This window comes from Phasianus colchicus, chromosome 22 (assembly GCF_987193195.1).
Source record: "Phasianus colchicus chromosome 22, bPhaCol1.hap1.1, whole genome shotgun sequence".
NCBI classification, from domain to species: domain Eukaryota; kingdom Metazoa; phylum Chordata; class Aves; order Galliformes; family Phasianidae; genus Phasianus; species Phasianus colchicus.
In genome coordinates, this window is record NC_143457.1 from 1,103,235 (window position 1) to 1,130,278 (window position 27,044).

A 27,044-nucleotide genomic window follows, 5' to 3' on the forward strand; every position below is an offset into this window, starting at 1 on the left:
GGAATGAGAACGGGGTGGTGACAACACTGGAGGGCATCTGTTGCTCCGGGATGGATCCTGTGCATCTACACTGCGAGAACTCTGCTCACAAATGCAGTCAGAGCAACATGGCAACACCTGCTGCTGTGATTTATTTTCTTCGTGTGTATTCCTCTTGACTGCCTGCTGTCTGTGAACTGGTACCTGGTGTAGGAGGCACCCGTGTGAGGCTTCAAGAACCATAGAATGGCCTGGGTTGTGAAGGACCACAATGCACATCCAGTTCCAACACCCTGCTGTGTGCAGGATCACCAACCAGCTGACCCAGAGCCACGTCCAGCCTGGCCTTGAATGCCTGCAGGGATGGGGCATCCACAACCTGCTGTGGTTGAGAAGCTGTGGGCTGCGAGGAAATAGAGAATAGCTGCGGTGAGCGAAGTAGGTTTTTGTGTGGTGTCCTTCCAGCAGCCGTTGTGCAGCGCTGGTCGGTGTGCGGTGGGATGGTTTGTGGTGGGCGGTCCGCGCCGTGCTGTTTGACTCGAGTTGGGGTCCGGAGCGCCGTGTGAGGGGCTGAAGGGAACGCAGCAGGCGCAGCCCTGCTAGAGAAGAGCGCGATCCCCGGGCTGGGAACCTTCCTGCTGCTTCCTCGGGAGTTGTGTGGCGGGGAGCCGGCCGGAACGCGGACGGCCTGGGGGAGGGGGCGGGCGGGGCTGAGACCCCCCCGGCCCGGGTTACGCGGGGCGGGGCATCGTGGCGCCATGGCAACGGGCAGCCACGAGCGCGGCGCCGATTGGCCGACATCCGGAAGTCCCGCCCCAAAGGGACGAGTGGCGTTTCCGCAGCCAATCGGCGCCGCGCTCGGGGCCGCCCGTTGCCATGGCGCCCCGCCGCCCCGCGGCCCGGGCCCGCGCCGCATGGAGGCGGCGGCCGCCGCGCCGGTGAGTTCCCGGGTTCCGCGGGCGGGTGCCGGCGGTGCGCCGCGCGTCGCTCACGGCGGGTATCGCTTCCCTGCAGGCGGAGCCGCCGGTACCGGCGGAGGACGTCCGGCGCTGGCTGCGGGCGGAGGGCGCGGATCCCGGCGACCCGGCGGAGGAGCAGCTGGGCCTGGCCTGGCGGCTGCTGCGGCGCGCCGAGGCGCGGCTGGGGGAGGCGGAGCGGCGGCGGGCCGAGGAGCTGAGAGAAGTAAGGGGTGAAACGGCTGGGCTGCCCCGAGAGAGCCGGCGGGGAAAGGAGAGAGGCTGGCATTGCGGGACGGCCGGGCTGGAAGGGGCTCACGGCGCTGCGTCCCCAGGTGGAGCGTTACGTGGGTCACGTCCGCGGGCTGAGCCAGGAGCGGGATGCGGCCGTCGCGGAGTGCGAGCGGGACAACGAGCGGCTCGGGATGGAGCTGGCGCGGCTGCGGCTGCAGCACGGTAATCCAGCGCTGTGCAGCAGGGTGTGGGCAGCTTTCCTGCGGGGCTTTGTGAGAGTGGTGATGTTTGGGCGTAGGGGAATTTGATGAGGTTCAAGAAGAGCGAGCGTAACGTTCAGCAGATGTGGAGGAATAACTGCGTGTACAGCACCTGACCTGCACTGACGTGGCTGGAGAGTTCTGCTCAGAAGGACCTGGGTGTCCTGGTGGCCACAGGGCGGCTGTGAGCCAGCAGGACGTTCTTGAGGCTGATGGGACCCAGGGTGCATGGCACAGAGCATGGCCTGCAGAACGAGGGAGGTTCTCCTCCCTTCTGCTCTGCACTGGGGAGGCCACATCCAGAGCACTGGGCCCAGTGCTGGGCTGCACAGTTCAAGGCAGGCGGGGAGCTGCTGGGGAGAGCCCAGGAGGGCTACAGAGAGATCGGGGCCTGGAGCATCTCCTGTGTGAGGAAAGGCTGAGAGCCCTGGGGCTGTTCAGAGGATCTCATCAGTGTTTGTAAATATCACAGGGCTGGTGTATAACAAATGGTGCCAGGCTCTTTTCAGTGGTGTGCAGGTCATCTAGTCCAACCCCTTGCTATGAGTCAGGACACCCACAGCTCCATCAGGTGCTCAGAGCCCCTTCAGTCCCTCTCTAGGGATGGGGCACCACCACCTCTCTGTGTGCCCCCAGCCCTGAGCTGACAACAAACTCCTCTGGTAGCTGAGTGCTGAGCTGTGTTTTTTTCTAGAGGTGGTGAAGCAGCTTTGCCATTGGATTTGGTTTAGAGAAAGTCCACAGATTTAAAGACAACTTTGTAGGACACTGGTATATTTGCATTGGCAATTCAAACCCTGTGGTTTGTGTTTGCTTTAGTGCTATCATTTTATTTGGAATATAGTCTCTTCCTTTAAATAATTTGCTTTTCTCTCAAACATAGGGTCACTTCATTCTTGACTTATTCCTGTCTTCTTTTGTGCACTGAGCACTGCTCAGAGCATGTTCTTACCATTAGCTCTTTCTTTTGTGCTGTACCTTATCCTGGGTCTGTGGTGAAGGTAGGGGTGAGAAGCACAGTGGGAACAGTTTCTTCATTACATGCACTTCATTTTGGGCAAAGACATAGGAGTTTGGGGAAGTTAATTGCTGTTTTGGAAGTTGGTTCTGGGCAGCCTGCAGATCTTAGGGAACATGTATGACAGTGTGACCTTACAAGACAGGTGAGTTTAAGCCCAGTCTGAAAATCTCACTCCTCTGTGGCCCCTTTGGTCTCCTGGAGCCACTTGCTACTGCAGCCACTTGCAGAGGGGTTTGTAATGATGGAGTGACTTCTTGCAAGCATTGCTGTGGTAGAAAACTTCACTGTTTTTTTTGTTTTTTTTTTTCTTCCCCACCAGGTGGCAGGCAGGAGATGGAAATGTCCCCAAAGCCTTGTTGGAATTTATTTCTCCTTGGTGGCTCTGCTCTTTTCCACTTTTTGTGTTTTTTAAGGATTCTCATGGCTGTTGGGCAATGATCAACACTCAGATGAAAACTGAGTTCTGTGCCCATTGGCTTGCTATTTGAGACCAGGTTGCTCTCAGCCCGCCACCCATGAGGGATTTCTGTGGTTGTACAGTGCTTTTATGCACTGGAGGGCAGCTGGAAGACTGGAGCTTTGCTGTCTCATGCCTGGCAGCAGCTTTGAATTGGAGGCTGTGGAATACCTCAGTAGCTGTGCCCTGGGTCCTTTAATGTTTGCGGCTGCATGTCAGCCTTTTCCTCTGAAAGCTCAGCCTTAGGAGTGGGTGCTCATGTTCTCATTTGTCAGTGCTCACTCCAGCTGGATGTCTGTGGCTCTGGACAGGATGTGCCTCAGCTGCTTGTAGTTCATGTGGGTCATTTCTTGGGCTGTATTTTTTTTTCTATCACTTTTCTTTTTCCCTTTTGGTCCCTCCCCAATTATTCTTCCTCTTTTACAAAGAACACTGCCCATCTCTGTCTCTGTGCCTCTGCTGCCTGTTGTGTGGCTGCAGGGTTTGGTGCTACATCACTGCTGGCTCTGTTCCCTGGACTTCTGCTTTTTGCTGGAATGTGTGCAAACCAGTCCAGATGATTCCTCCCAAGTCTTGTGGGTGTAGGGCAGGCAGAAGGCCTGCATCTAGAGGCTGGCTGTCCTCCAGGTCTCACTTTGCCTCTTGTTTAGTTTTGTTTTTCTTTAGAAGGGACAAGATGATACTGCAGATCAGGCTTTGTCAAAACAGGGCTGGAGAAGGGATCTTGTGAAAAGGAAGACCCCCAGCCCAGTGGGATTGTTAAACAGAAATGTGAGTAAGGCGAGTCCAGAGGACTGGGCCTGGAGAGTCACTGTAGCCATGCCTGGTTTTATGTTGAGCTATTGATGCAACTTTACCTCATTTGGTACCTCTGCCCAGATTGAAATTTTTCCTGTCCTCGAGGCAGTTCATAATCCATTTCTGATGGTTCTCATCTCGTGTGCCTCCGTGTTTTTGGAGGGCAGATCGATAACTCATGCACGGAATTACCAAAGCTTTTATGAAAAACAAATGTACCAGCAGTAAAACACAATGCAGTTGGAGCCTACAGTGATTTAAGAGCGAAACAAAAAAGAATAGTTGTAGCCTGTTTGTTATAATAGCTGTATTGCTCTCATGTAGGCAGCATGGATGAGTTCCTGTTGTGGGTGTGATAGCTGTGAATTGCTTGTCCCTGTGTGACAGGGAGGGAAACCTCGTGAAAGCAAGACAGCTTTGCAAATACAAAGCTTGCCTCCAAAGAAGTGGTTGTGCAGTGGGTACTTGCTTGTGGGAATGCATCAGTGCACTGCTGTGACATTGATCGTAGAATATGTTTGCTCTCTTCAAGAATGGGTATGGTAGAGAAGGGTTTGTGAGATGCTGGTGAGAAATCAGGACGATTTACAAGCAGCAGTTTGTATACAGCAGGCTGCCCTCATTCTCTCAAATCTTTCTTTCTTTAGCCTGTGCAAAATGTCTAAATCCTCTTGCCACAAGCTAAATCATGTAGTGTCATTTTTGCAGATTGGGTAGAAGGCAAATTGATGCCCCATCCCTGGAGGCATTCAAGGCTGGGCTGGATGTGGCTCTGGGCAGCCTGGTCTGGTGGTTGGTGACCCTGCCTGTGGCAGGGGGGTTGAAACTAGATGATCGTTGTGGTCCTTTTCAACCCAGGCCATCTATGATTCAGATACCTTCAAGCAAAACTACCAGCCAAGAAGCAGCTGTAGGAGGTCAGAGCTGTCAATCCCTTTGACCTGCTGTCCTATTGCTGGCTGTATTCAGAGCAGCTTTCAGAGAAGCTGTAACCCTGACTGCGAGCACAGGTGGGATTTGGCAAAGCCATGGCAGGAATCTGTAGGGCACGTTGGGTGTTAGGTGGGTTTTTTGATTCAGTATGAGCTGTGGGCTCTTCCTAATGCATATGGAGCAAGGGATGAGTTAGTTTTTCAATTGCAAAATGCAATATTTTGTGGTTTGCTTCAAAGAGAGAAGCAGCAAACGAGCTGTATTTGACCTCTTTGTGGAACAAACTGTAATTCATAACCACAGGGAGCACGAAGGGGAAACCGCAGGGTGTTTTCCATTCATAGGGCTGAACAGAGCTGGCTGCAAAATGCAGAGTGGAAACATGGCATTGATTTGAGCCGTAGGGTGCGATTGCGTTGGGTCCCCTGTTAAACCCAGAGAGTGGGAGTGTGGAGCAGACGTGTCCAGAGCAGTATAACTACCCTAAGAGTACTAGAAATGTAGAAATGCTTGTTTCACTTCCAATGTTTAGTTCTTTAGGCAGTACAACAGTGTGAACATCCCTTCTACTTCCATACAAACCCCCAGCTCCTCTTGATTCCCATGTGAAGGCATGTGTCAACTTTTATCATCTAGTTTGGACTAGAAATTGGGAGAGATGGTTGTTTTCTTCATATTCATCAAATTACTGCAAAAGTGATAGTGAGGCTGATGAGAAATGAGCAGTAAAGCCAACTATGGCCCTACATACCACAGTGCTTAGCCATAATCAAGCACCAGCTTCTCTTGGGAATACCATTACATTCCATTTGCTTTGAAAGCCGTTGAAGTCTTTCCCAGTGCAGTCTTCCTAGCTGGTACTTTGAGAGAAATGATGAAGAGCTGTAAGTTTGATTCTAAAAGGGATTTTTACACCTTTAATCCTACAGGAGAGGCCTTGGAGGTCTGTTACCTGAAGAAGTCTGTGGGATTACAGCTGGTTTTGGATGAATGTGCATGGGGGAAAAAAGTGCTGCTCAGATCTACCTCCTCACTGCACACTGAACGATATGGCATTTTGTCTGCTCTTTCAAAGAAAATGTTTGACATTGCCTGCCCTCTGTTTTGTTTATCTTGAGGCCTTTCTAATCTGTAGTTTAGTTCCCACTGAACTGTGTTAGGAGTTAAGAGGCTCAAGGATAATGAGGTTGGTGGAGCTGAGCTGCCGGGTAGAGGGAAGGTGAGAAAACTCAGATGCAGAAAGTCCTATTGCTTGCTTGACAGGCAGGGTAGTGGGTATAAGCAGGAACATCAGGACAGTGGGATTAGGGCAGGAGCAAGGGATCTGGAAAGAAGGTGGAGAGACTGAAAGTTCTATGAGCCTTTGAAGGGTACGGGGAGAAACTGGGGCTGTTGTGAGAGGGAGTACTTAGTGAAGCTGGGATGAGATCTGCAGGGGATCAGTCGGGCTTCCTTTCTTCCTTTGCTCACAGAAAGCCTTGCCTTACAGAAGCCCAGCTGAAGGAGGTCCAGGAGATGCTGGAACAGGAAGGCTTGTCCGAAATAGCTCACAGTAATGCCAGTGAACAGATTGCTTATTTACTGGTGGAAAGAACGGCGCTGCTGGAGAAACTGCAGGTCGCAGATCAGAAACTGAACTCACACAGTTGTGTAGACAGGCTGTGTGCTGCACAGCTTCAGGTACGCCCTGCTGCAGCTGTTTGGGCTGATGGAAAGCATGCTGGGGAAGAGAATGTCTTTATGATTATTTCTTTTTAAGTAAAATGATCTGCAGATTCTCAGTGCTCACATATATTCTTTTCGTTTTAGTAGTTTTTCACAATTGTGTTTTTCTGCATGATTTGCTCTCACATCTTACACAGGGCAGGGATAATAAACAGGGTTATGTTATTTCTAGTTAGAGTTCCTGCCTTGCTGTTGTGGGGTTGGTTGTCACTCCTGGTACAAAAGCACCTTCAGATGTAAGTATCTTCCTCAGAAGGAAAGAAATCAGCAAGGGAGAGCTCCCTGATGTGCTGCCTCCCACTCCCTAATAGAAAATGTCTCTATGCAAATCCTGAATGATCTTGTGACTTTCTTGCCACTTGATACAAACAATTGCAGAAAATTGTCTGTTTTTCTGGTGAAGCATTGTAACAGAACTTAACCTGGTTAGAAGGAAGCAAAGCTGTAACTTCCCAGTGAAGTGCCAGTTAATCACACCTGCCCCTGGGCATTTACCTGCTGCAATCAGATTCATTCTTCCTTCATTATGATGACTGAGTAAGAGAAATAGAGGCATGTCAGCTGAAGGATGCAGATGCTTGCAAGTCTCATGTTGAATCCAGACCATCCTGCATGGAGCTCGCACTTTTGAAGATGCAGCTGATGCTTACCCCTGTTAGATGTAAGCGCAGGTTCCATCCATCGCTCTAAAGAGCAAGCAGGCAAGGAGCATGACTGCAAGCAGGGGTGAGAGCTAGAACAGGTATTCTGCATTGATGTTCATGCTTGTAAGCTAGAAGCTGTTGATTAAGCACTCTGCTCTTTTTGGTAGCGCCACGCTTTTTCTACACAATCATGAGAGTCACCATGGTGTTTCGAGGCAATAGAGCAATTAACTTTTTGACTGGAACATGTAATCTTTCTAATCCTCAAAGGAGCTGCTTCATGGTTGTTCACTCTTATGCTGGAAGCCCAAAAAGTCTGGGTGTAAACGTGCATTTTCTTGTAGCTGTCTCTGATGCATATGAGGTATTTTCGCAGAGATGTGGGATATCTCTGGTTGAAATCTGTTCTTTATAAGGTATGATTATAGCACCCTACTAATGAAGGCATGTTAAAACTGAAAATGCAATGTGCTGGTGTCCAGGGATTCATGGCAAGATGCTTTCTTGTGCTGATCTTTAAAAATTTATTTCTGTGCAAGGATGAATTTGCCCACATTCATCAGGAGTTGGAAGATGAACTCCAGCAACAGCGTGAATCCATGCAGCATGCTGAAGATACAGTAAATGAGGTAATACATTGACATATTTGATTGCTTGATCGCATGGCACGTAAGTGAGATTTCAAGCAGTGGGTCTACTCTTCCTCACACTGTGAGGTTACTTAGAGATTTGTGCTGGTGAAGTGTGAGTCTGGAAACGCAGCCAGTGCAATCATGTCAGGTTGGTACTACTTAATGAACAGGATTGTTTGAAGGGGGGAAAAGCAGAGCTCTGTAGGAAACAGCCATAGCACACCGTTTGATGTCTGCATTTTGGCATGTTCCCCTTGCAGCATGCCTCTATAAGCTCACCTGTTTTCTGTTTGTGTGGCCACTAATGTTCCAGCGGGTCAGGAGGAGCATGGAGGGGCCATCTGTGGTCACTGAGAGTCATCTTATTTCCATTGCAGCACTAGCTTGTGTGTTTCAGCCCTACAGGAGAGAGCTGGAGAGGGAACAGGCATCACGTGTGAGAGTAGAACAAGACCTGGCTGAGGCCACACAGAGGCTGCTGATGGCTCACAAAGAGATCCAGAGGCTGACAGATGAGCTGGCTGCACAGGGAAAGGAGCAGAGCAGAGTAGGTAAGAGCTCCTATTGTGGCTGCATGCCACTCCTTGTTACTAGCTGGCATTTAGCCCAGACCTGTTTAATGCAAGCCTTGCACTTCTTTGATAGGATATTTGGAGAAAGGCTGTCCTGCTTGTAATGTGAAAAAATCAGTGTCAGATTTTTACCTCAGTATTGAGGAGATCTGAATGCATCCAGTAAATGCAGTCAGGATGAAACCCTGTTTTGTGGATACAGTACCTAAAGCCAGATGCTTCACTGGTGCATCCTGCAGGAGCCCCCCCTGGCAAAACACCGGCCCCTAGATGCTTTTTCTCTGGGCTGCTCCAGTTGTCCCCAGTTCCGTGAGAGGGAATGCCAGCGGTGAGCAGCATTTGCAGCAATTAGGAGACTGCTAGCACCTGGGCAGTGCTGCTATGCAAATCATAGATCATGATTCTAACCTTGCAGCTTTCACAATGTTCAGATATGTCCCTAACCCTCCTAGCCAGCCTCCAAACCCATCGTTACAGCCTTTCAATCACAGGCATTGAAACGAGCGCAGTTATCTGCTCTGTGTATCGATTGATACACGTGCATCTGTGGGCACAGTGCATGTGCTGTGTTGCAGCCTCCAAACGGCACTGCTTCCCCAGATTTCAGACGGGATGCAGCGTGACTCCTCTCAGTGGATCTCCCTAAGTATCAAATGAATCTAAGGCTTTCCAAACTGTGAGTAAGGTTTTGATGCTTGCTATGTATGTGTGGCTTATTGTGTTATATTAGAGTGCAAGATGAGTGAGTTCTCCTGGTGCTGTCTGTCCTGCATGCCTTCTCTTCCCTATGAGCTGCAGAGCCATGAATAAACAGATTCTTTGAATAGAAACAAAATCTCTGATCTTCAGTAAGACTCCACTGGAGCGGTGTATTTTGGTTCAACCTGCAGCTGCCTGCTTGTGTTTATGGGAAAATACAAGATTGCTCCTGAGCAGTTTGTAGCCCCATTCTTGAGTCTTTAGTGATGGAGATTAGAGATTTTAAATCATGTGCAATGGTTTAGCTGCCCACCCCTTGACTGACTCTTTTTCTTACAATTTTATGTTTAACAGAGAAGTGCATCAAAAGTGCAGCTGAGTTTTGTGTTCAGAAATGTGTAACCAGAGCAAAACTGTCTTCCTGTTCTTACAGGAGCTGCCCAGTGGTCAGTGCTGCAAGATTCTGGGAGCCAGGGAGAAGGCATGGATGAATGGAGGCAGGATGGTAAGTCACCCAATTCACAAGCAGAGGAGATCCAAAATCATAGTAAGGCTTTCCTTAGCATTAAAACAGGCTTTTTGGCCAAATGAAGGCTTTGATAGAAGGTTTTTCTTGTTTTTTTTTCATTTCAAATTACAGAAAGTGAAAATCCAATTGCACAGTCATTGCTTGGAAGTGGAATTTGAGGTTATGGTTAGTTTTTGTTGTTGTTGTTATTTTTTGCTGGATTGGAATGAAGGCACTGGGTATAGTTTTAGTTTTGCCTAAGGAAAAGCCAAGTTTAAATTGAAAAGGGAAAAATCTTTGTTCATTTCTTTAAGGAAAACTGGCTTCCCACTAGTTATACTTAGGAGTAGCAGAGCAGTGTGCATGCACTTGGTAGACCATTGCTGTCAGTGTGCTCCCAATACAGATATATTCTCCTATTTCTTGCAGGTGAAATACTGTTCTGTGTTAATTCATCTGATGGTTACACATGCTTATTGATTCAGGCTTATATGGCCATAAGTTTTGCTCTACTCATCATGTCCTAAATATCAATACATTAATACTGTGGTTCTCTTTCTGCTCATAGCAAATAGTGAATGTTATGCAAGTTTTCACTCATAAGGAAACTTCTTCCAAACTGTTTTACACTGAAGTACCTTTTGTGGACAGACACCAGATTTGTCCATGCTGCTGATTCTGGCTGTAACTTGAAATAGAACATAGCTCGTGTGTGGTGGATGGTTGGGGGATTTGAACTTGAGACTGCTGTCCTCCTGCAGTAAACGTGGCACAGCTTGGTAGTGCTGATATCAAACCTGGATCTCCAGAATCATAAATCTCTGTCTGAGTGAGAGAACTGTGCTCCCACGTGCATCTGTCTGCACTCTGCTGTCACACACCTGTGCATAAGGGCAATGCAGTTTCAGAAATTCATGTGATAGCTCCGCTCTGAGCTCAGTGGAGGCGAAGGGCTGAGGCAGTGTTGGAGCTGGTGACCAGTCCATGTGCTGTGTCCAGACAGGACGGAGCTGCAGAAGGCCATGGAGCACAACAGCAGGCTGGACAAGGAAATTCTGGCTCTGCGTGCACGGGTCCAAACACTCGACTTGGAAAGAAAAACATTCCTTGAATTGGTGAGTGCCCATGCTGTCCTGGCTTGTTCTCTGGGTCAGCAGGCTGCTGACAGCTGGCATTCCTGGGCTGATTGCTGATGTTCAGCTGGACTCCTTTCCCTGCTCTGCCTCTGTGTTTCCCCTTTTTGCTGTGAGTTTTTCCAGAACTGCAGTTCTGATGTCATGTGGCTCATAAACATCCTAAGTAAATCGTTCACGTAATGAGATTAGAATTCTCTGAATGCAGCAATCTTTCTCAATAGGATATTTCCTTAGTGAGATGGCCAATGGGGGGTGAATAACTTGGCACAAGTTTTGCCTCTGTCCTTAACTCTCGAATTCTATTAGTTATTCAGCAGCCTACAGCTGGTTCTCAAGAGTTTTAATTGCTTATGTCATCCCACATCTTGCTGTTTTCCTGGATTAAAACTAGTAGTTTTAAAATAATACAGTATCATTGAGAATACTGTGCCCATCTCTTTCAGACAGTATCAAGACTTACTTTCTTGAATGAGATTTATTAACATTTGAGGACTTCAAACTTTTAGTATGCAGTTCTGCTCCTTGCAGAACTTGTTCAAAACATGCTGACTCTTAGTGTTATGCTGTCATCTAAAGCTTGGATTTACAGGGCAGTCTGTGCTGCACATGCACACATAAGTATATAGATAATAGAGAAGCATCTAAGATTTGAGATTGACTTCTCAGTGCAAAAAAGAAATGTAGCCAGACTGAGATCACTTCCAGCCAAACATGTTGTCAAGCTAAAATTTAAGGATCTTTATTTCTTAGGAAGATGAGGTTTAACTGTTCATGTAATAGAAAGCTGTCATTCTAATCTGTAAAAGCTGTGAGCATACTTTATGACCCATGAGAGGTGTGTGTCCTGAAGTCATTTTTCTGTCTGAGAGCAGCGTGGGCAGTGGGTGAGCTGCATGCTGACCTCCTATTGCTTTCACCTCTCTGGTCTGAGGCCGCCTGGCGGTACCAGCCATGTGATCTCGGCCAATCCCTCAAGCTGAGCATTAATATTAATAAAGCTTCAGTTTATGGAGGAGGATCTTAATCCCATAAGACAGAGAGATGAACATCTGCCAAAAGTACAAGCATTTTTATTTTGAAGGTTGAACAGCTGAAAGAGGAGATCAGTGAGTATCAAAAAGGCGAGAAACGGGGATTCCTCCTACCCACACCAGGCAAGACTGAAGAAATTGCAGCTTGCTCACTGCAGGTATTTTCAAGTGCCTTTTGTTTGCCATCACGGAAAGCATATCCTTTGTGTGTGTGTGTAGATGTGTAGAGCACATCTGTTGGTATAAGCTAACGTCCTCTGCTGCCTTTGTAATCATTACAGGTCTGGGGGGGTTTTACTCTTGTGGCTGGTGGATTATCTTAATACAGGCAGATGTAGCTCGTGTCCCATTCATTTGTTAGAGACTTGGGCATCTTTAAAATCACATCATGCCAAGATATTTCAGTCTTAATTGCATGCTAACTTTTCTTTTTCTCTGATACACAGGGCACAAAGGATGAAGGGAAAGTTGAAGAGGATTGTATTACAGGCAAAGCTGGCTCAGATCAAGAAGACAGATGTCAGGGCAGTGAAACTCTTCATAAAAGGTTTGCACCGTAGAAATCCTTAATAAGTTGTCTTTTTGTATGGCTTATTTTGCATTCTGGCTACTGTTTCTCTGTCCTACAGAGTGTGCTTAGGAGTTGGGTTCATTAGAGTATCCTTTGGTACCAGCTTTGTTTCTTTGCTCTTGAATTAGAAAGTTTGGAGGTAATGCAGTCCTGAGTGGATGTGTATCAAGAATGCAGTCCGTTTTCTGGCACTTTCTCCTGTTTTTTGCTTTCCTAAAAGAGTAGATGGCAGGTTTTTGTGGCTCCCTGAAGGCAGAAGTGTTGTTTTGGAAATTGTTTTGCTGCTGGGAGGATTTTCTCTGGATTTGATTGCTGTCCAGGGGATGTACCAAAACATTTGGCTTTCACACTTAAATACGTTAACTGGGATTTTTAAGGGAAGACAAAGCTTCATTCTCAGGTGGCCTGCTCAGGATGTGCTGCTGCTAAGCCTCTTCTAAGGGCTTCAAGGAGGAAAGGACTGTCTTATCCCATCCCACATAGCAGTTTCAGTCTTGGTGATGTTTGTCATTGTTGTGCAGGTGTCGAGAGGTGATTGAAAACATCGAGGGCAGAAATTCACAGCTCCTTCACAAGCTGCACAAACTTGAGCAGGAGCACGAGGATTTGGTAGAGCGCAATGAAGAGCTGGAATCAATTCTGGGAGAGACACAAATCCAAACAAAGCAGGACAAGGAACAGTTTGAGAGTGAGGTGGAGGGACTTCACCGGAAAGTAAGTAAGGAATGGGAGAAATACTGTTTGGTTTTGTTTATTTCTAGCTGCTTGTCTCTCTGCATATCGATTGGAAAAATAAAATGATGCTGGACCTAAAGCTGCATGCTGCTTTGTTTAGTTTAACAAGAAACACTACTTGCAAAGTATGTCAGTCACATGATATTGACACTTGCTTGGAGGTATGCATACCCCAAGGAAGTACAGCAGCTTTGTCTTTTCCAACTTCTCCCTTTTTTGCACTTGAACAAGCACTCTTAACGAGCTAATTTGTTGTCCTGCACCCACAAGATCAGGCAACACTCCCTTCACAAACAGCCCTTCTGTAAGTGTGGGCTGTGCAACCTTCAGTTTCTTGTCTGAGCTGAAGCAAAGCCTTTGCGATTCAAATTTGAATTGCGTGATGTTTTCTCTGAAGGTATTTCCTTTGAGCCTCTTGTATCTTGGAAGCATTTATTTCCCTGACTTCCATGTCAGGCTCCTTGAAGAGCTGCATTTCCACCTTGGATGGATGTTGCTGCTGCCCTCAGTTCCTGCTGAAGAGCAAGTTTGAGGCAGCCAGAAGTTCTTTGGGGGCTCAGAAGAGGCAAGAGGTTTTTCTGATAGAAGGTCATCATGGAAGGCCTGGCTTTGGCTTCAATTCCCATTCCCTCTCCAGACCTGCCTAACAGAAGAAATTGGTCACTGTGGGGCACTGGTGCCACCTGATCTGAAGAAAGATTGCTAATTCAGCATGCTGGTGATGAAAGGTTGCACTTGTGACTTCCTGAACACAGCATCTTGGACGCCTGTCAGTTGCAAATGCTGAAGCACATGGGAGTATGGGGGCCAGGATCTGCGTCCTTTCCTTTCAGAAAGGATGTCCCCAGACTATTGGATTTGAGAGGACAGTGAGGTTTTCCTCATCACCCTTTCTCTCATGCTGCAGCATCTGCTGTTGAATAGAGCAGAGATGGCTGGGCACACCTTTCTGAAGAGCTCTAATAAATTAATGCGTTTGGACAGGCTCTGCTCTACCTTGATCAAGAGGTGATCTCGCTAGTGTCTTCCTAATGTGTCCTGCTTGGTTTCTTGGGCACCCTCAAAATGAAGGCAATCTGGGTCTTTTTCTGTTAGCAGGACATGGCTGTTCAAAGGATCCTTTGACTTGAGAAGGTTAAGAAAGTCCTTATTTTCACTTATTTGCACATGACCATCTGGGAGCCTTTAGGACACCATTGATCTGAAGCACTGTGGTGGTAATCTCATTTACCAGAGCTGTGCAATGTTAGAGACCTCCTTGCAAGACCTGCCGAGTCATCTCCATTGACATCTTGAATGTGGATTAAATGATGGGTGAAGCTTCTCAGTCTGAAGCTGCCATTGTTGAAGTGGTCCTTAGACCTGATGTGATGAGGGCTCCATCCTTCTGGAAGTGACATTGTGAGGAGCACTGCTCCACGGTATTGGTGGAGCATTGCTTAGCAGGGCATGCAGTCCACCTCAACCAGGCAGCTGAATAGCTCTAAGGACAGATCTTGTTCTCTAATCTATAGCCAGAGAGCAGAGGAAGCCAGAAAACTTTTGCTTCTAGGTGGGTAGGGAATAGAGAAGCTTTACCCCCAAAACAGACTGTCAGGGACTTTCAATTTCCTTTGGTTGGCTGGAGGCCTTGCTGCTTGGCCAAGAGTTTCTCCATTGGGTTGAGCAGCCCCATCCTTTCTGACTGAGGCCAGGAGATTCTTCCAAGCAGCCAAGGAGATGCAAGGCTACAAATGGCAGCGGAGGAGAGGTCTGCAGGATGGAAGAGGAAGGCTAAACCTTGGCTAGATTCACTGTCTGTACAGATGGAGTGCAGCAGAGCTGCGTTATTCATCTCTCAGGCTTTTGGGTGCCTTGGCTGTGGTGTGGGAAGAGCTGCACAAAGGCGAGTGTATTGGAGCCTGGAGAAAGCAGCACCCCTGGGTGTTTGCCAGGCTGCACCGTGTGAAAAGGACTTGGGAATCTTTTCTGCTTTGGCACACCTACCAAAATCCTGGCTGCATAGGTTGCTGACACAGAACAGGGATGCGGGGATACAATGTGAGTATTGTTTTGCCATTAGAATGGGACTTACCTGCCCAGCTTAAATACTGAAAAGTTAATGGCTTGGAGGAAAAATAAGCTAAATAATGTAGATTTATTGTGTATCAGCTTTGTGAACAAAGGCTGACAGGGGGTTGAGGAGAGCAGGTTTACTTTGTTCCTGAGATCCCTTCCAGAGCTCCAACGTCCTGTTAGAGCTGCAGGCTGTCATCCTGTCACGGAAAGGGTTTCTATATGAGCCCTGAGTGTTTCACCCCACTGGGTTGCTGTTAAATCCTGGCTTGGTAAAATTAAAAAACAGGCTTGCTTGGCCTTTGAAACAGCAGGATGAAAGGTCTGCTGAAGCCAGCCTGCCTTGGCAGCAGTCCATATCCACCCCTACTCCTCGCTTCCAAATGTGGGATTTGTTCTGAAGTTGCTACATTCGCTGCCTTTTGCAAGGGCTGGTTTGGCTTTAACCTGTGATTTGTGTATGTTAAGATCACGAGTTTAGAGACGGAATTGCTTGAAGTGCAGAAGAACAAAACAGAGATGAGTGGGGAAGAGCAGGCATCCAATGGAGCACAGGAGATGCAAGAGGTAAGGGGTTTTCTTTAGGAAACGTGTCATTTTATTTGGAAATGTATTAAATGAACATCTCGTGAATGTTCTTTATCAGTTTCTTCTGATAATTTGCACCCTATCAGCTCATGCCAGGCAGATAGCTGCTTTCCTCCAAAGACATGCAACATGCCAGTCCTGTATTCACGATAGTTTGTTACTGTGAGTGTTCTCTTAGGAGATTTTCTTGCCTTCAGTACTACAAGCTGAGGAGCACGCTGGCTTCCTTATGAGGGGTGAAAGGTTTACACCTGTAGAGGAACATCAAGACCTGAAGTTTTGTTACTTGCCAGTCAGACAGTAGAATCTGCAGGTTTCTTTGTGGGGAAGTCAGAGCTTGTAGTATACGGGAAATCAACCTACCCAGGTATCCTGCATCAGCTGAATGCTCCAGAAATATTCAGCCAGCTCGAGGCATAACCCTGCAGGCAGCTTTGGGGAAACATTCTTCTCAGCTTTATCTTTCTAGAAAATGGAATTTCTGCAGTTTGTTTCTATTTTGCTAGAATGAGTGGTGCTGTGAAGGTGACTCTCGATCTTACTTGTTTCAGATGCTGCAAAGCTGTCAGGAAACGATAGAAAAGTTGGGAAGTCAGCTGGGAGAGCGCAGAGAATGGAGGAAACAACTTGCATCTGAACTTGAGCTGTTAAGAGAAGATCTGAAGGCTGAGAAGAAGGTACTGAGCAGCCAGATGTGTACCAGCTACAGGTTTGCACTGGTCTCCCAGGAAGAATGGTGTGAAATTCTAGTTTGGGAAGTGGGCAGTGCTCTTCCAGAAGGATCTGCATGTAGTTCCTGAAGTGGGACTCCCTGCAGGGGAGGGATGCCTTTCTGACTCCATAAAACATCCATGGTTGCCCTTCGGTGGCGTTGCTTGAATTCTCCTGACCCTTTTCTCTAGTCCAGTGGGTTTCAAAGGTTTTTTTGGCAGCTGGTTTTAAATCCAGCTACTTTAAGGGGACTGTCTCTAACTCCAAAGTGCTGCTGCTATTGCTGAGTGCTTCAGGGCACACTTCACTGGAGGCTGACTGGGGAGCTCAGCATGGGCAGGTTAGGTGCTGAAAACTAAGAGCTGCAGATCTGCAGCCTGGGTCAGACAGAAGATAGGACCCGAGGGAGGCTGGCAAGGAGTAGTGGTGGTTGCATCTATTACAAAGATATTCTTCCCTCCCTGGGTGACCTTAAACCAGCTGTGAGTCATAATCACTTCGTTAAACATAAATAGAAACCAGTGGAGGTCTGAACAGTTGGTGGAACTGCACACACACCACAGCCTTACTGGAGGAATGGTGTCACCTAGAGGGCAGCTCTTTCCTAGTGCTGTTAGAAGCTCACCTTACAGACCAGACCTTGCTGAGAAGTAGCTTAGAAAGTAGCTGGGTCACTCTGTATGTCAACTTATGAAAGGTGCTGTCAGGTTTGGACATGATGGGAAGGCAGGAGGAGCCACTCTAACCTCTGCATCCCAATAGTTCCATCCACTCATCATCTAGGGACCTTGTGATGAAAGTCATCTGTCCTTGTAAGTTTGTGGTTCTGCTTAAGCTGCAGAGGAAACTATTTCTCTATCAAAGGGATGATAAAAGTGAAATCCAATGGCCTGTGTTAGGCTGGTAGGTAGTAAGTGTTTTTCAAGTGTTTGGTAGGACCCTTGACTTCACAGATGCATTAAATTCTCTTTTTTTTAGAGCAATGATAGTGGGATAAATCATTTTCCAGCAGGATGCTGGGAGTGAGCTCTCCATCAGGACAGTAGGCTGTCCTGATTAATACACATCTGAATGTCAAGACTTGAAGTTGTTCAGTGTTTTGCCAGATGCCCAAAACACAGCAAATTGGGCGGTTCTCTTGTTCTTGTAGGTTTTAATAATGACCATGTAAGAAATGTTCCAAGAATTGATGCTCTACAAAGAGCATTTACATTTATTAGAACTTCTTTTTTTCCCTTGGTTTTAAGAGACTTCTGGATGTTGCAGAGGAGAAAGCACTTTCTCTGAGCTTATAATTAGGGGTGGTTTATTACATTGCTAACTCCTTTCTTCAACAGGACTTGCCTAACACAAAACCAGAGCTTAAAAGCCAGAGTGTCCAAAGAACTTCAGCAAGCAGAGATTTCATTAATGCTTCCCACGAGAGGCTACAAAAAGATAATGCTCTACTAGAAACAGAGGTGAGAAGTGTAAAGGAATTGCCATCGTTCTAGTGTCTGATGCATGTAGAAGCTGCATGTTTGCCTTGCTCAATATAAATAAATGCATCTGTGTGTAGATGAGACCTGGAATCAAAATATTGGTGCTAGCATACACTCAGGAAGCATTGCTTTGGATTTGGTCTCACCAGTGTTTAGCAGATACACCAGACTAGGCAGATGCTTGTTCCAATCCAGTTGAGAGTTCTGTGTTCCTTATCCCTTCTTTTCTTGCCCCTTCTGCTTCCTGTGCATGTTTGTTCTGTGTCCTGGGTTTTGGGTCTGCCAGTGCTGGGTGTTAAGGCAAAGATAACATTGGAAGTGGAGGGCAGGCATCCTAAGCAAGCTGGTTTGGGTTGATTTGAATGGAGGAATACATGCCTTGTACTTCTGCTGGTTTTTTTGCAAGCTGCTTTGTAAGCTACAATTTTGTAAAGAAACATGGCACATGATGTAATGCACTGAGAAATACAGATAGCCAACAGGAGGGTGAAATTAGATAAAGCAATGGGATTTGGTGATAGCTGACACACAGCTGCCTCCCATGCAGATCTGTATGCGTGTCTTCATGGGTGAAGAGCTGCAGAACGGTGAGGCCAAAGAAAATGAGTGGTGGTGTTTTCTGACCTTGCAGGTCTCTGAGCTTGTCCGAGAAAATGAGCAGGTTAACAAACTTCAGCAGCAACGGGAAGATGTGAGTATGGATGGAAAGGCGTATGAAGAGCAGATGGCTAAAGTGGTGTTTTTGGAAGAGCAGATCCGGAACCTGACAGATGAACAAGAACAGCTCTGGTAAACCCTAACAAGGGCTGTGGTGCTTTTTGCCTCTCACCTGTGCTGGCTGATGGTGTAGTCTTTTGAAAACTTCATGCCCTGTTTCTTTTGGGAGGAATGGCCACAGCTGTTTGTGTCTTTTTTAAGATAGTGGGTAATCAGCTTTCTGAAGAGAGTTTTGGTCAATAAGCACCTCCCTCAGCAAATCCAGGATAAGATGTAAGTTAGCTCATTGGGACACACAGTTTGGATCAGGATAAGTCAGATGGATGGCTTAGGTGGGGTGTGAGCCCCTACTTCCATACAGCAGGTCACAGTGTGAGTGTTCCTGGGCTGCTTGTGAGTCTAGCTCATACAGACCCACACAAGTGCTTCTTTACCTAGTTATGTTAACCTAGTAATGAATGACTGGGAACTCACCATTTGGATACACACCTCTTGTGGATCGGTGTCTGTGGGAGCCTGACTCTTATCCAGAACTGATAGACCCAGGATTAAATCCCCTTTAAAACCTCCAGAGAGCCTTGGGTATTGCCCAGAGCACTGCACGAGGTTCTCATAGCCCTGAGAGACTGATTTCCCTCAGATATATATAGTTACCACTTTCCTGTGCTATTTCTTCTTCAAGTTCTGAATTACTTGAAAGCAACAAGAAGAGGGAGGAGCTAGAAAAGCAGCTGAAGGAGAGCAATGAAGAAAAACAGTCACTGATGGAAAAAATTGCCCAGCTAAAGCAAGATATCCTGACTACCAGGGAGCAGCATGAAAACACATTTGAGGAGGCTTTGAGGATGAATCAAGGCATGGTCCATAGAGACAACAGGCTTCTTATGTCACAGAGCTCTGCAGGCAGTTTAGATGGGAGCATCAAACAGGTATGGGCAGCTTTGCCATCTGCACTCTACTTTTTTCACTAATTTAGTAGCAAAATGGGAGCAGAAGCCAGTCGTTGAAGGGCTGCAGGACCGACAGAAAGGGAGAGCTGAGACACCAATTTCCTTGGGTATGGTGCTTGGGAATGTGCAGTGTCATCATGTCCCTCTGTTACGTTTTTAGACGTAATGGGAAGAAGAGATTTTGAAGACATCCAGGATGGAGAGTTTTAAGATAAGCAAGGATTATGTGCAGGGGTTTGGAAGAGATTTGTGGACAAGAGGGCCTGCAGGCAAGAGTGAAAGCAGAAAAGAGAATCAGAGCTGCAGTGATACCAAGACACGTCCCATCTGTACAGTCAGAGCAGGTTGTGACAGCAGAGAAAAGCATATGGTTTGCCAAAGCAGGTTAGAAGATGTAGGGAGGGTGCTGAAAGAAATCTTCATAGGAGCAGATGGGGAAACAAATCCGTAAGTGATGAGAGCCCTAAAAAGGGGTTCCCAGCCAGCTGGGCATCGGCATGGGGAGGTACTGTTGATCTTCAGTGGATTTTGTTTGGTCCCAAGAGCAGAGGGTGAAAGTGGGAAGTGAGAATGCAGATCAACAGGTGGCTGAAATTGATGCTGGGAAGAAGGATTTTGATAAAGCAGATGTCGAAGGAGCTTTTAGTTTGTGTACAGTGCTCTTGCAAGGCTGAAGAGCTTAATTAATTTCTTAAAACTCCTGTAAATCTGTTTGCCTGTAACAGAAGTGGGGGACTGCCCTGTGGTGTCCAGGCTGCTGTGGCAGTGTGTTTGTCCCTGTACTGCTGCCAGCACTCACTTTGTGGATCTGGTTGTCACCTGCACTTAGAGACTGTCACAGAACCGTGGATGCTGTCAGAAATCACTTCGGATCTGAGTTGTTTTGCTTTTGTTTGCCAGGTTAGTTTTAACAGGGATTTGTTTCCTGATTCTTGTTGTTCCTCTGTTCCTGCAGAGTATATCTGAAGAGAGATTCCAACAGCAGGAGGAAAGGCTGCAGCAGCTGCGACACGACCTGCGTCGGGTGCAGAACTTGTGCAGCTCAGCTGAGAGGGAACTGAGATACGAAAGGGAGAAAAACATTGACTTACAAAAGCAAAACCTCTTGCTTCAGCAGGAATGCACCAAGGTAGGAAAAGAGGGGGGAGAGGAAGGCATTGTGTTATTTCACAAACTATGGGAGGTCTGAAGTGGCTGATTTCAACACACTGGATCTGATTTGCGTTCTTGTCTGGGCTGGTGAATGTTGGGGTCTGCTAATGTCTTGCTCTCACTCCAGTTTTCTCTCATGCATGCACTGTCTCCAAATAAAGCATGGTGTACTTGCTTGCTGTATTTAGCTTTTGTTCTTGTTCAGTAGCTGGTAATCCTGTTGTCCAGATTCTATATACTGAAGTGCAAACTTGATTTCTTTTTCTTTTGAAACTCAGGTCAAAGCTGAACTGAAGCAAGCCCGGACAAAGCTCTTGGACACAACTGAAACGTGCTCCTCTCTGTCAGCAGAGTGGGAGAAGAGCCAGCAGAAGGTCAAAGAACTCGAACAAGAGCTCTTGAAGTGCTCCAAGGCTGAGAAATTGCAGAGCGGTCTGCAAGAGAAACTTGTTCAGGAGAAATCCAAAGTGTACGAAGCACAAAAACAGGTAACTCATCAAGGTGGACTAACTTAACATCAGCGATGATCTAGCAGTTATGTGTGGCTGTAGTTCAGAAGAAGATGCAGTAGCAGCTCATGAATCAAGTTCCAGAAGTGCACTTCACTAGGGTGAGATTGCCTGAGAGGCTGACTATGTATTTTAGAAGACACGTCAGTCATGAATGGGAGCATAATTAAGGCAATAGAAGGCAAATTGGTTACCTTAACTCCTGTCTCTAAAGCTCAGTGTTTCAGAGCATACTGCTGGGATGCAGGCAGGTGTAGGGAGCTTGGATTGTGCTCTCACTGGCAACTCTTGCCACTATTTGCAGCCTGGTGAGTTGCAAAAACTCCGATTTTTTTTTATGGTATTGATTCCTGCACTGATTGCTGGATTTGGTTTTGAAGTGTGCAGGATCACATTAAGTGTAAAAAAGATTGTTGCTAATTCATGCCATGGTATCTGACCCAAAATCTGATAGTCATTGGAAAGAATTTGCTTTTAGTGAGTGCTCTTTGACACAAAGAACTGCAGAAATGAGCATGTCTGCGTAGAAGCAAGCAAATCTTCCTTTCCTGTGACTCCTTTGATTCCAATACCAGCTCGTTAAATTTGAAAACTTTAATCTATGTTCAATTTTAATCGGAGCTCTCAAAGATCCAGCAAAAGCTGAAGGATTCACAGCACCAACTCCTGCTAGCAGAAGCCCGTGTTTCTGACAAGAAACTCCTGGAGGAGGAGCTGAAGGAAGCTCGAGAAAACGAAGCTCGAGTGCAGCAAGAGCTCCGTGAGGAGCTGCTGAAAAGGTACACAGAGCTGGGGAAGATGCACAGCATTCCCTCTTTATGAAGCATAAAAGATTGGTGGGGGTTTCGACTGACTCAGAAGGCGCACCAGCCTTCCTTCCAGCCCAGTAATTTGATGCAGTGCTAGTTTACCTCTAGGTGCCAGCACTGTTGGTCCAGCTGCATCGCAGCACAGCTCTGTTCACACAGGGTTTGATGTTCCCAGTCACAGCACTCAACTTTTGGCGTGGCACTGGGACACGGGGACATCCAGGACACTCTGATTTCTTTCTGCTCCTCAAGTTGTCTGGTCTAGATGCAGCGCACTGCGTTGTTTTTAGACCTCACAGTGGCACATGGTGAGATGATCTCAGTGTCAGCGTCTCACTGTCACACCAATGTGCTTTTAGGAAGCTCCTGGAGCAGCAGGTGGAGGAACTGCGGCAGCAGCTGCGGCATTCCCATGAGACAGAGGTATCACTGGCCAAGATGCACGTGGAGCTGCAGGCCAAGACTCTGCACGCCTTGGAAGATGACAAAAAAACTGACTCAGGCGAGGTGAGCTGCAGCACACTCATGTCCTCATCACCCAAGGTGAGGCTGAGGAGCAGAGTGGATGGGACTGGTGATGGAGAAGCTTTGGAGACCAGACTGAAAGGAGGCGGAGAGCCCCTATGGCTGAAGGATGCACAAAAATAGAAAAACTATTTGTTTTGCAGCACCTTCAGTGTCAAAAGGAGAGCCAGAAGCTCTCAGAGCAACTCTCGCTACTGAAGGAGGAAAACAAGGCTCTTTATGAGGAAGGAGTCCGTCTCCTGAACCAGAAGGATCTATATGTCAGGTAAAGATTTAAGTGGGAAGGGATGTGAAGTCAAAAAAAAACACACAAAAACAAAAACCCAACACACAAAACTACCCAGGAGCTGCTCTTTATTTGCCTAATATGATACTGGATTTGACTGTTCTGCAGCCTTTCATGTCTCTCCTGCTTAGGACACATAGCACTGAGAGATGTCTTAACCCAGGGAGGGCTAACCCAGAAGAGATAGGGCTGGGATTTGTAAAGCTGGGAGTCAGTTTGGGGGATACTTTGGGTCCTTTCCCCAATCAATTTCCACTTGGTTGATGCTTAATGAAGTCTTGCAAGAAAAAAACAAACAACCAAATGGTCAGACACAACAGTAAAAGATGCAGTCTAGAAGATCAGTGCACTCATTCTGCCTTCAGCTGTGTGGACAAACAGAGCTTGGTAGATGGCTGCAGCTCCTGGTTCAGGTTTTAAGATGCCTTTTTAAATGCAGAATGTATTCTGCCTCATTTTTGGTTTAAAACACAAAAGGGTTTCACATCTTTGTGCCTCCTCAGGAAATATAATGAAATGCAGCTCCGCCACAAAGACAAGATCCGCAGAGCCAAAGCAACGTTTATCCATGAGGTGAAACAAAGGGACAGCAGAATTAAGCAGCTTGAAAATGAGCTCAGTGAGTCAAAACTCCAGGTGGAAAAGGTAAAAGAACTCATCGGGGGCTTTGCCCACAGTGAAGGCAGGGAAAGCTGAATGCAGAGTAGCTCTTCTCCTTAGAAGGAGATTGCCGCAATAAGCTTTGCAGAGCACCTCCAGCAGAGGTGGACTTGCCTTGCAATGGTACACAGGGAGTCTTGAATAGTTAGAGCTGATGGTGTAAGAGCCACTTCTAGCAAACTTCCTTGAAAGGGACAAAGCCCTGAGAAAGGCACTTTGGTGCCTGTGGTGTATTGGGAGAGGCTGTGATGTTTAGAGAAGATAGAGAAGAGCAAACCGTAACTTCTGGTTGTTTCCTTCTGCAACGGTGCTCAGGGGAAGGCACTGATTGCACAGATCACTACTGAGAATGAGAAGTTACTCCAGGAAAGAAGACGGCTCCTCCAGAGGATAACTGATCAAGAGGAGACCCCTTGGAGCAACAGGGCTACGGTTGCTGCCCTGCAGAGCAGGTGAGCACCTAATGATGTCTTAGTGGGATGCCCCTAGGAGCCTGCCTCATCCTTGCATGTCTGCAACTATGCTTTCTATGAAGAAATCTTAATTTTGCCTGGCGGAAAGCCTGAATTGTGTCTCGTTCATTAGTGCTGGGGCTGTTGATTGCTGTGGGATATAATTAGGCCCTCTGCCCAGCAAAACTCTTGGCGTACAGCTGAAGTCCATGGAGCCAAAAGATCTGAAGTTGAAAAAGGAAAGGTCCTTTAGGAAGCATAATGGGGCTAGAAGGGAAATAACCTGTGCCGTGTTTGTGCAACACACCCAGAATGAAGATCCTGGATGAGGAGAACATGAGGCTGCATGAGAGCAAACTCCATCTCTCTGGCCATGTGCAGCCCTCGCAGCGCGCGCTGAGGAGCATCCACACTCCCAACACAGAGGTGAGATCCTCTGGGCTGTCCTGATCTCAGCAGACAGGTGGTGGGAGCTGATGTCCTGCTGGGAGAATCAGTGTCTGTAGCTGCAGTTGAAGTGCCAGAGAAGGGCTGAGCCAGTCCTTTCCTTTGGATGGAAAGGAGATGCCAAGCATGCAGCAAACTGCAGTGGCTTGTTGGTGAGAAGGAACTTCTAGGGTAGCTGGTATGGTGCTCGGATTATTATCTGGTCCTGCTTGTTAAGCAATGAACTTAGGATGAGAAGTCCAAGGGTGATCAAAATATCCCTTTGAGGTACTGGTGAAGAGATCAGGAGCACAGGTAGCATTCTCTAACAAAAAAAGCTTTTCCAAGCATGTTACCAGCAAAAGGAGGACTAAAGAAAACATTGGTCTGGTGACCAACCTCATTGAACATCTCACAGAGATGAAGATGAAGCAGAGACATTTAATGCCTTCTTCACCTCTGTATTTAACACCAGTGATGGGTCCTGGGATCTCCAGAGCCCTGAGCTGAAGGACTGCAACCAGGGGGAATGAATGATGAATCCCAAGTTGACTTTGAACTTGTATGGGATTTGCTGCTAGAACTGAAACTAATTTGGTTACAAATGAAAAAGGGTACTTTCAGGACCTGGTTGTGCAGTCCATTGTGTTTTCTTTCTTTCTGGTTGTTTGACCCGGGCTTTGGGGTTTGTTGCTTTTATGTTAAGGTTCAGACTCTAAGGACAGATTTATGTTTAGTCTAGTTTAGTTTAGCACTGTAGAGCTGGGAAACCTGCACTGGAGTGGGGGATACCTTCAGGTCCAAGGCTGTACATTGAAATTCAGGGTTTGACATGCACCTCCCCCTTTGGAAGTCTGTGTTTGTCGTTCCAGGACTTGAAGAGTGCCAACTTTTCTGAACGACAGCTACAGAGTAAGGTGTTGGCGTCGTCTCCCCGTGCCAGGTATTGTGGGGTAAAATGAGAAGGAAGGGGACTTCTCCTTGCATGTGACAAGGCAGGAATTGAGCATTTGGGCTCAGCCATAGTCCTGTGCTGCCTCACAGAGGTGCACTGTAGTTGTGCAGGTGGCAGGAAATCAGATAATGCTTTAAGAATGACTTAAGAGCGGAAATGTGTTTTCAGTTTCCCACCACGAGAACCACCAGACTCCCTGAGCAGCCTGAAGCCTGTGCACGATGCCAAGCCTGAAGGAGGAGCTGAGAGCCAGGATTCATCCTTTTGCTTATCCCCCTCTCAGCCTTCAGAGATTGGGTACCTGAATGTAGCCTCACCTGGAGACACCACAGCCTCCCAGTTGCAGGAGGAGAGTCAGAGCATCAGCTCTGAGAACTTCTAACCTGGGAAAGACATTTGTAAAGTACAGACTGGTAGGGCTGCCAGGATTTGGGCTCCAGTTGCCATCCAGCATTAAGGATTGCAAGAAGGAATGTTGCCAAATGACTTGCTTGGTGATTTCTGTGGTAACTAAATTATTCAACAGCTTTTTTTTTAATTAGCCAACACTAAATGTGTGCGTGTCATCTCAGACCTACCCGGAGGCTGGAATTTCCAGACAAACTCAATACAATAGAAGAAGAGGGGGTGGGGTGAGACACGTGTTTTCCTGAATCCAAATTCCCTGCAAACATTGTAAATAAAACTTGGATTTTCCTGTGCTTGGCTGTGCATCCATGTTTCTCCATTCCCCTCTGTCTGTGCTCAGGTTCTGCTTGCTTTGGCATGCTCTTACCTCTCACTTCAGCTCTGTGCAAGCATAGGGAGGGGGACAGGAGGGGTCTGAGGTTTGGAGGGAAATAACTTTTACAGGGGGAGGAATGGAGGGCATCTGAGCACTGTATGGGTAGTGAGAAGGGCCATTGAAGGAGGAGGAAGGAATTTGGCTGCAGAGGGAATGGGGAGGGAGCTCTGAGTGCAAGGAGGAGGGGAAAAGGAATCAGAGCAAGAAGGGTGATGGAGGGGCTGAAGAAATGGAATTTGGAACACAGGTGGTAAAAGGAGGGTATCTAAATCTGCAGAGAGGGAAATAGAGTAGATCTGAATGCTCACAAGCAACAATGGAATGCACCCATGGATAGGTGGGAGTGGAAGGAGCAGATTGTGCACAGGGAGTGGGGAGGGGATCTGTGTATGCAAAGAGGGAGGCAGAAAAGTTTGGGGCAGGTGCTGTGAGAGAGCAAATGGGATCCTGGGCTCCATCAGAAGAGGGGTGGCCAGCAGGGACAGAGAGGTGATTGTTCTCCTCTACTCTGCTCTTGTGAGGCCCCATCTGCAGCACTGCATCCAGGTCTGGAGCCCCCAGTACAAGAAAGACAGGGAGCTGTTGGAGAGGGTCCACAGGAGAGCCACAAAGATGAGCAGGGGCTGCAGCACCTCCCCTATGAGGACAGGCTGAGGGAGCTGGGCTTGTTCAGCCTGGAGAAAAGAAGGCTGTGAGGGTGAGCTCATTGCAGCCTTCAGTACCTAATGGGAGCCTACAAACAGGAGGGGAATCAACTCTTTGAAAGGGTAGATAACTGCAGGACGAGGGGAAATGGTTTGAAGTTGAGGGAGTGGAGGTTTAGGTTGGATGTCAGGGGGAAGTTCTTTGCTGTGAGAGCGGTGAGGTATTGGAACAGCTGCCCAGAGAGGCTGTGGATGCCCCGTCCATCCCTAAGGTGTTCAGGTCCAGGCTGGATGGGGCCCTGGGCTGCTGTGAAATGTGGAGGTTGGTGGCCCTGCATGTGGCAGGGGGTTGGAGATCTGTGATCCTTGAGGTCCCGTCCAACCCTGGCCAGTCTGTGATTCTGTGAGTGGGGATGAAAAAGATCTGAGCACAGGGGGATGAATGGCAG

At 47.4% G+C, this 27,044-nt stretch overlaps 1 protein-coding gene across 4 annotated transcripts; it reads left to right on the forward strand.

The window, feature by feature from the left end:
• Positions 1–68: 68 nt before the first annotated feature.
• CCDC30 (coiled-coil domain containing 30) lies at positions 69–26,506 on the forward strand. 4 transcript variants are annotated; one of them, XM_090123087.1, is made up of 26 exons: positions 69–417; positions 994–1,161; positions 1,271–1,391; positions 6,128–6,318; positions 7,547–7,636; positions 8,037–8,190; positions 9,344–9,415; positions 10,418–10,533; positions 11,636–11,743; positions 12,032–12,132; positions 12,678–12,870; positions 15,415–15,513; positions 16,086–16,211; positions 17,583–17,705; positions 18,358–18,515; positions 19,126–19,372; positions 20,349–20,522; positions 20,824–21,033; positions 21,676–21,833; positions 22,223–22,370; positions 22,532–22,653; positions 23,178–23,319; positions 23,650–23,786; positions 24,098–24,212; positions 25,085–25,155; positions 25,336–26,506. In XM_090123087.1, the coding sequence occupies exons 3-26, from the start codon at positions 1,361–1,363 to the stop codon at positions 25,547–25,549; spliced, it is 3,300 nt and encodes a 1,099-aa protein (XP_089979213.1). In that variant the 5' UTR covers positions 69–417; positions 994–1,161; positions 1,271–1,360; the 3' UTR covers positions 25,550–26,506. The 4 variants fall into 4 exon arrangements, with proteins under 4 accessions (XP_089979213.1, XP_089979214.1, XP_089979212.1 ...); XM_090123088.1 differs by having other exon boundaries at positions 69–408; XM_090123086.1 differs by lacking the exon at positions 69–417 and adding an exon at positions 892–917 and having other exon boundaries at positions 21,685–21,833; positions 25,336–26,503.
• The last annotated feature ends 538 nt before the right edge of the window (positions 26,507–27,044 follow it).

Bases quoted from the DNA above. Each gene is read 5' to 3' on its own strand.
- CCDC30 (XM_031607960.2), top strand. From the start codon at position 894: ATGGAGGCGGCGGCCGCCGCGCCG. The intron at 19,373-20,348 runs GTATGGGCAGCT...CTGTTCCTGCAG, and splicing joins TAGATGGGAGCATCAAACAG to AGTATATCTGAAGAGAGATT. The intron at 22,371-22,531 runs GTGAGCTGCAGC...TTTGTTTTGCAG, and splicing joins AAAAAACTGACTCAGGCGAG to CACCTTCAGTGTCAAAAGGA.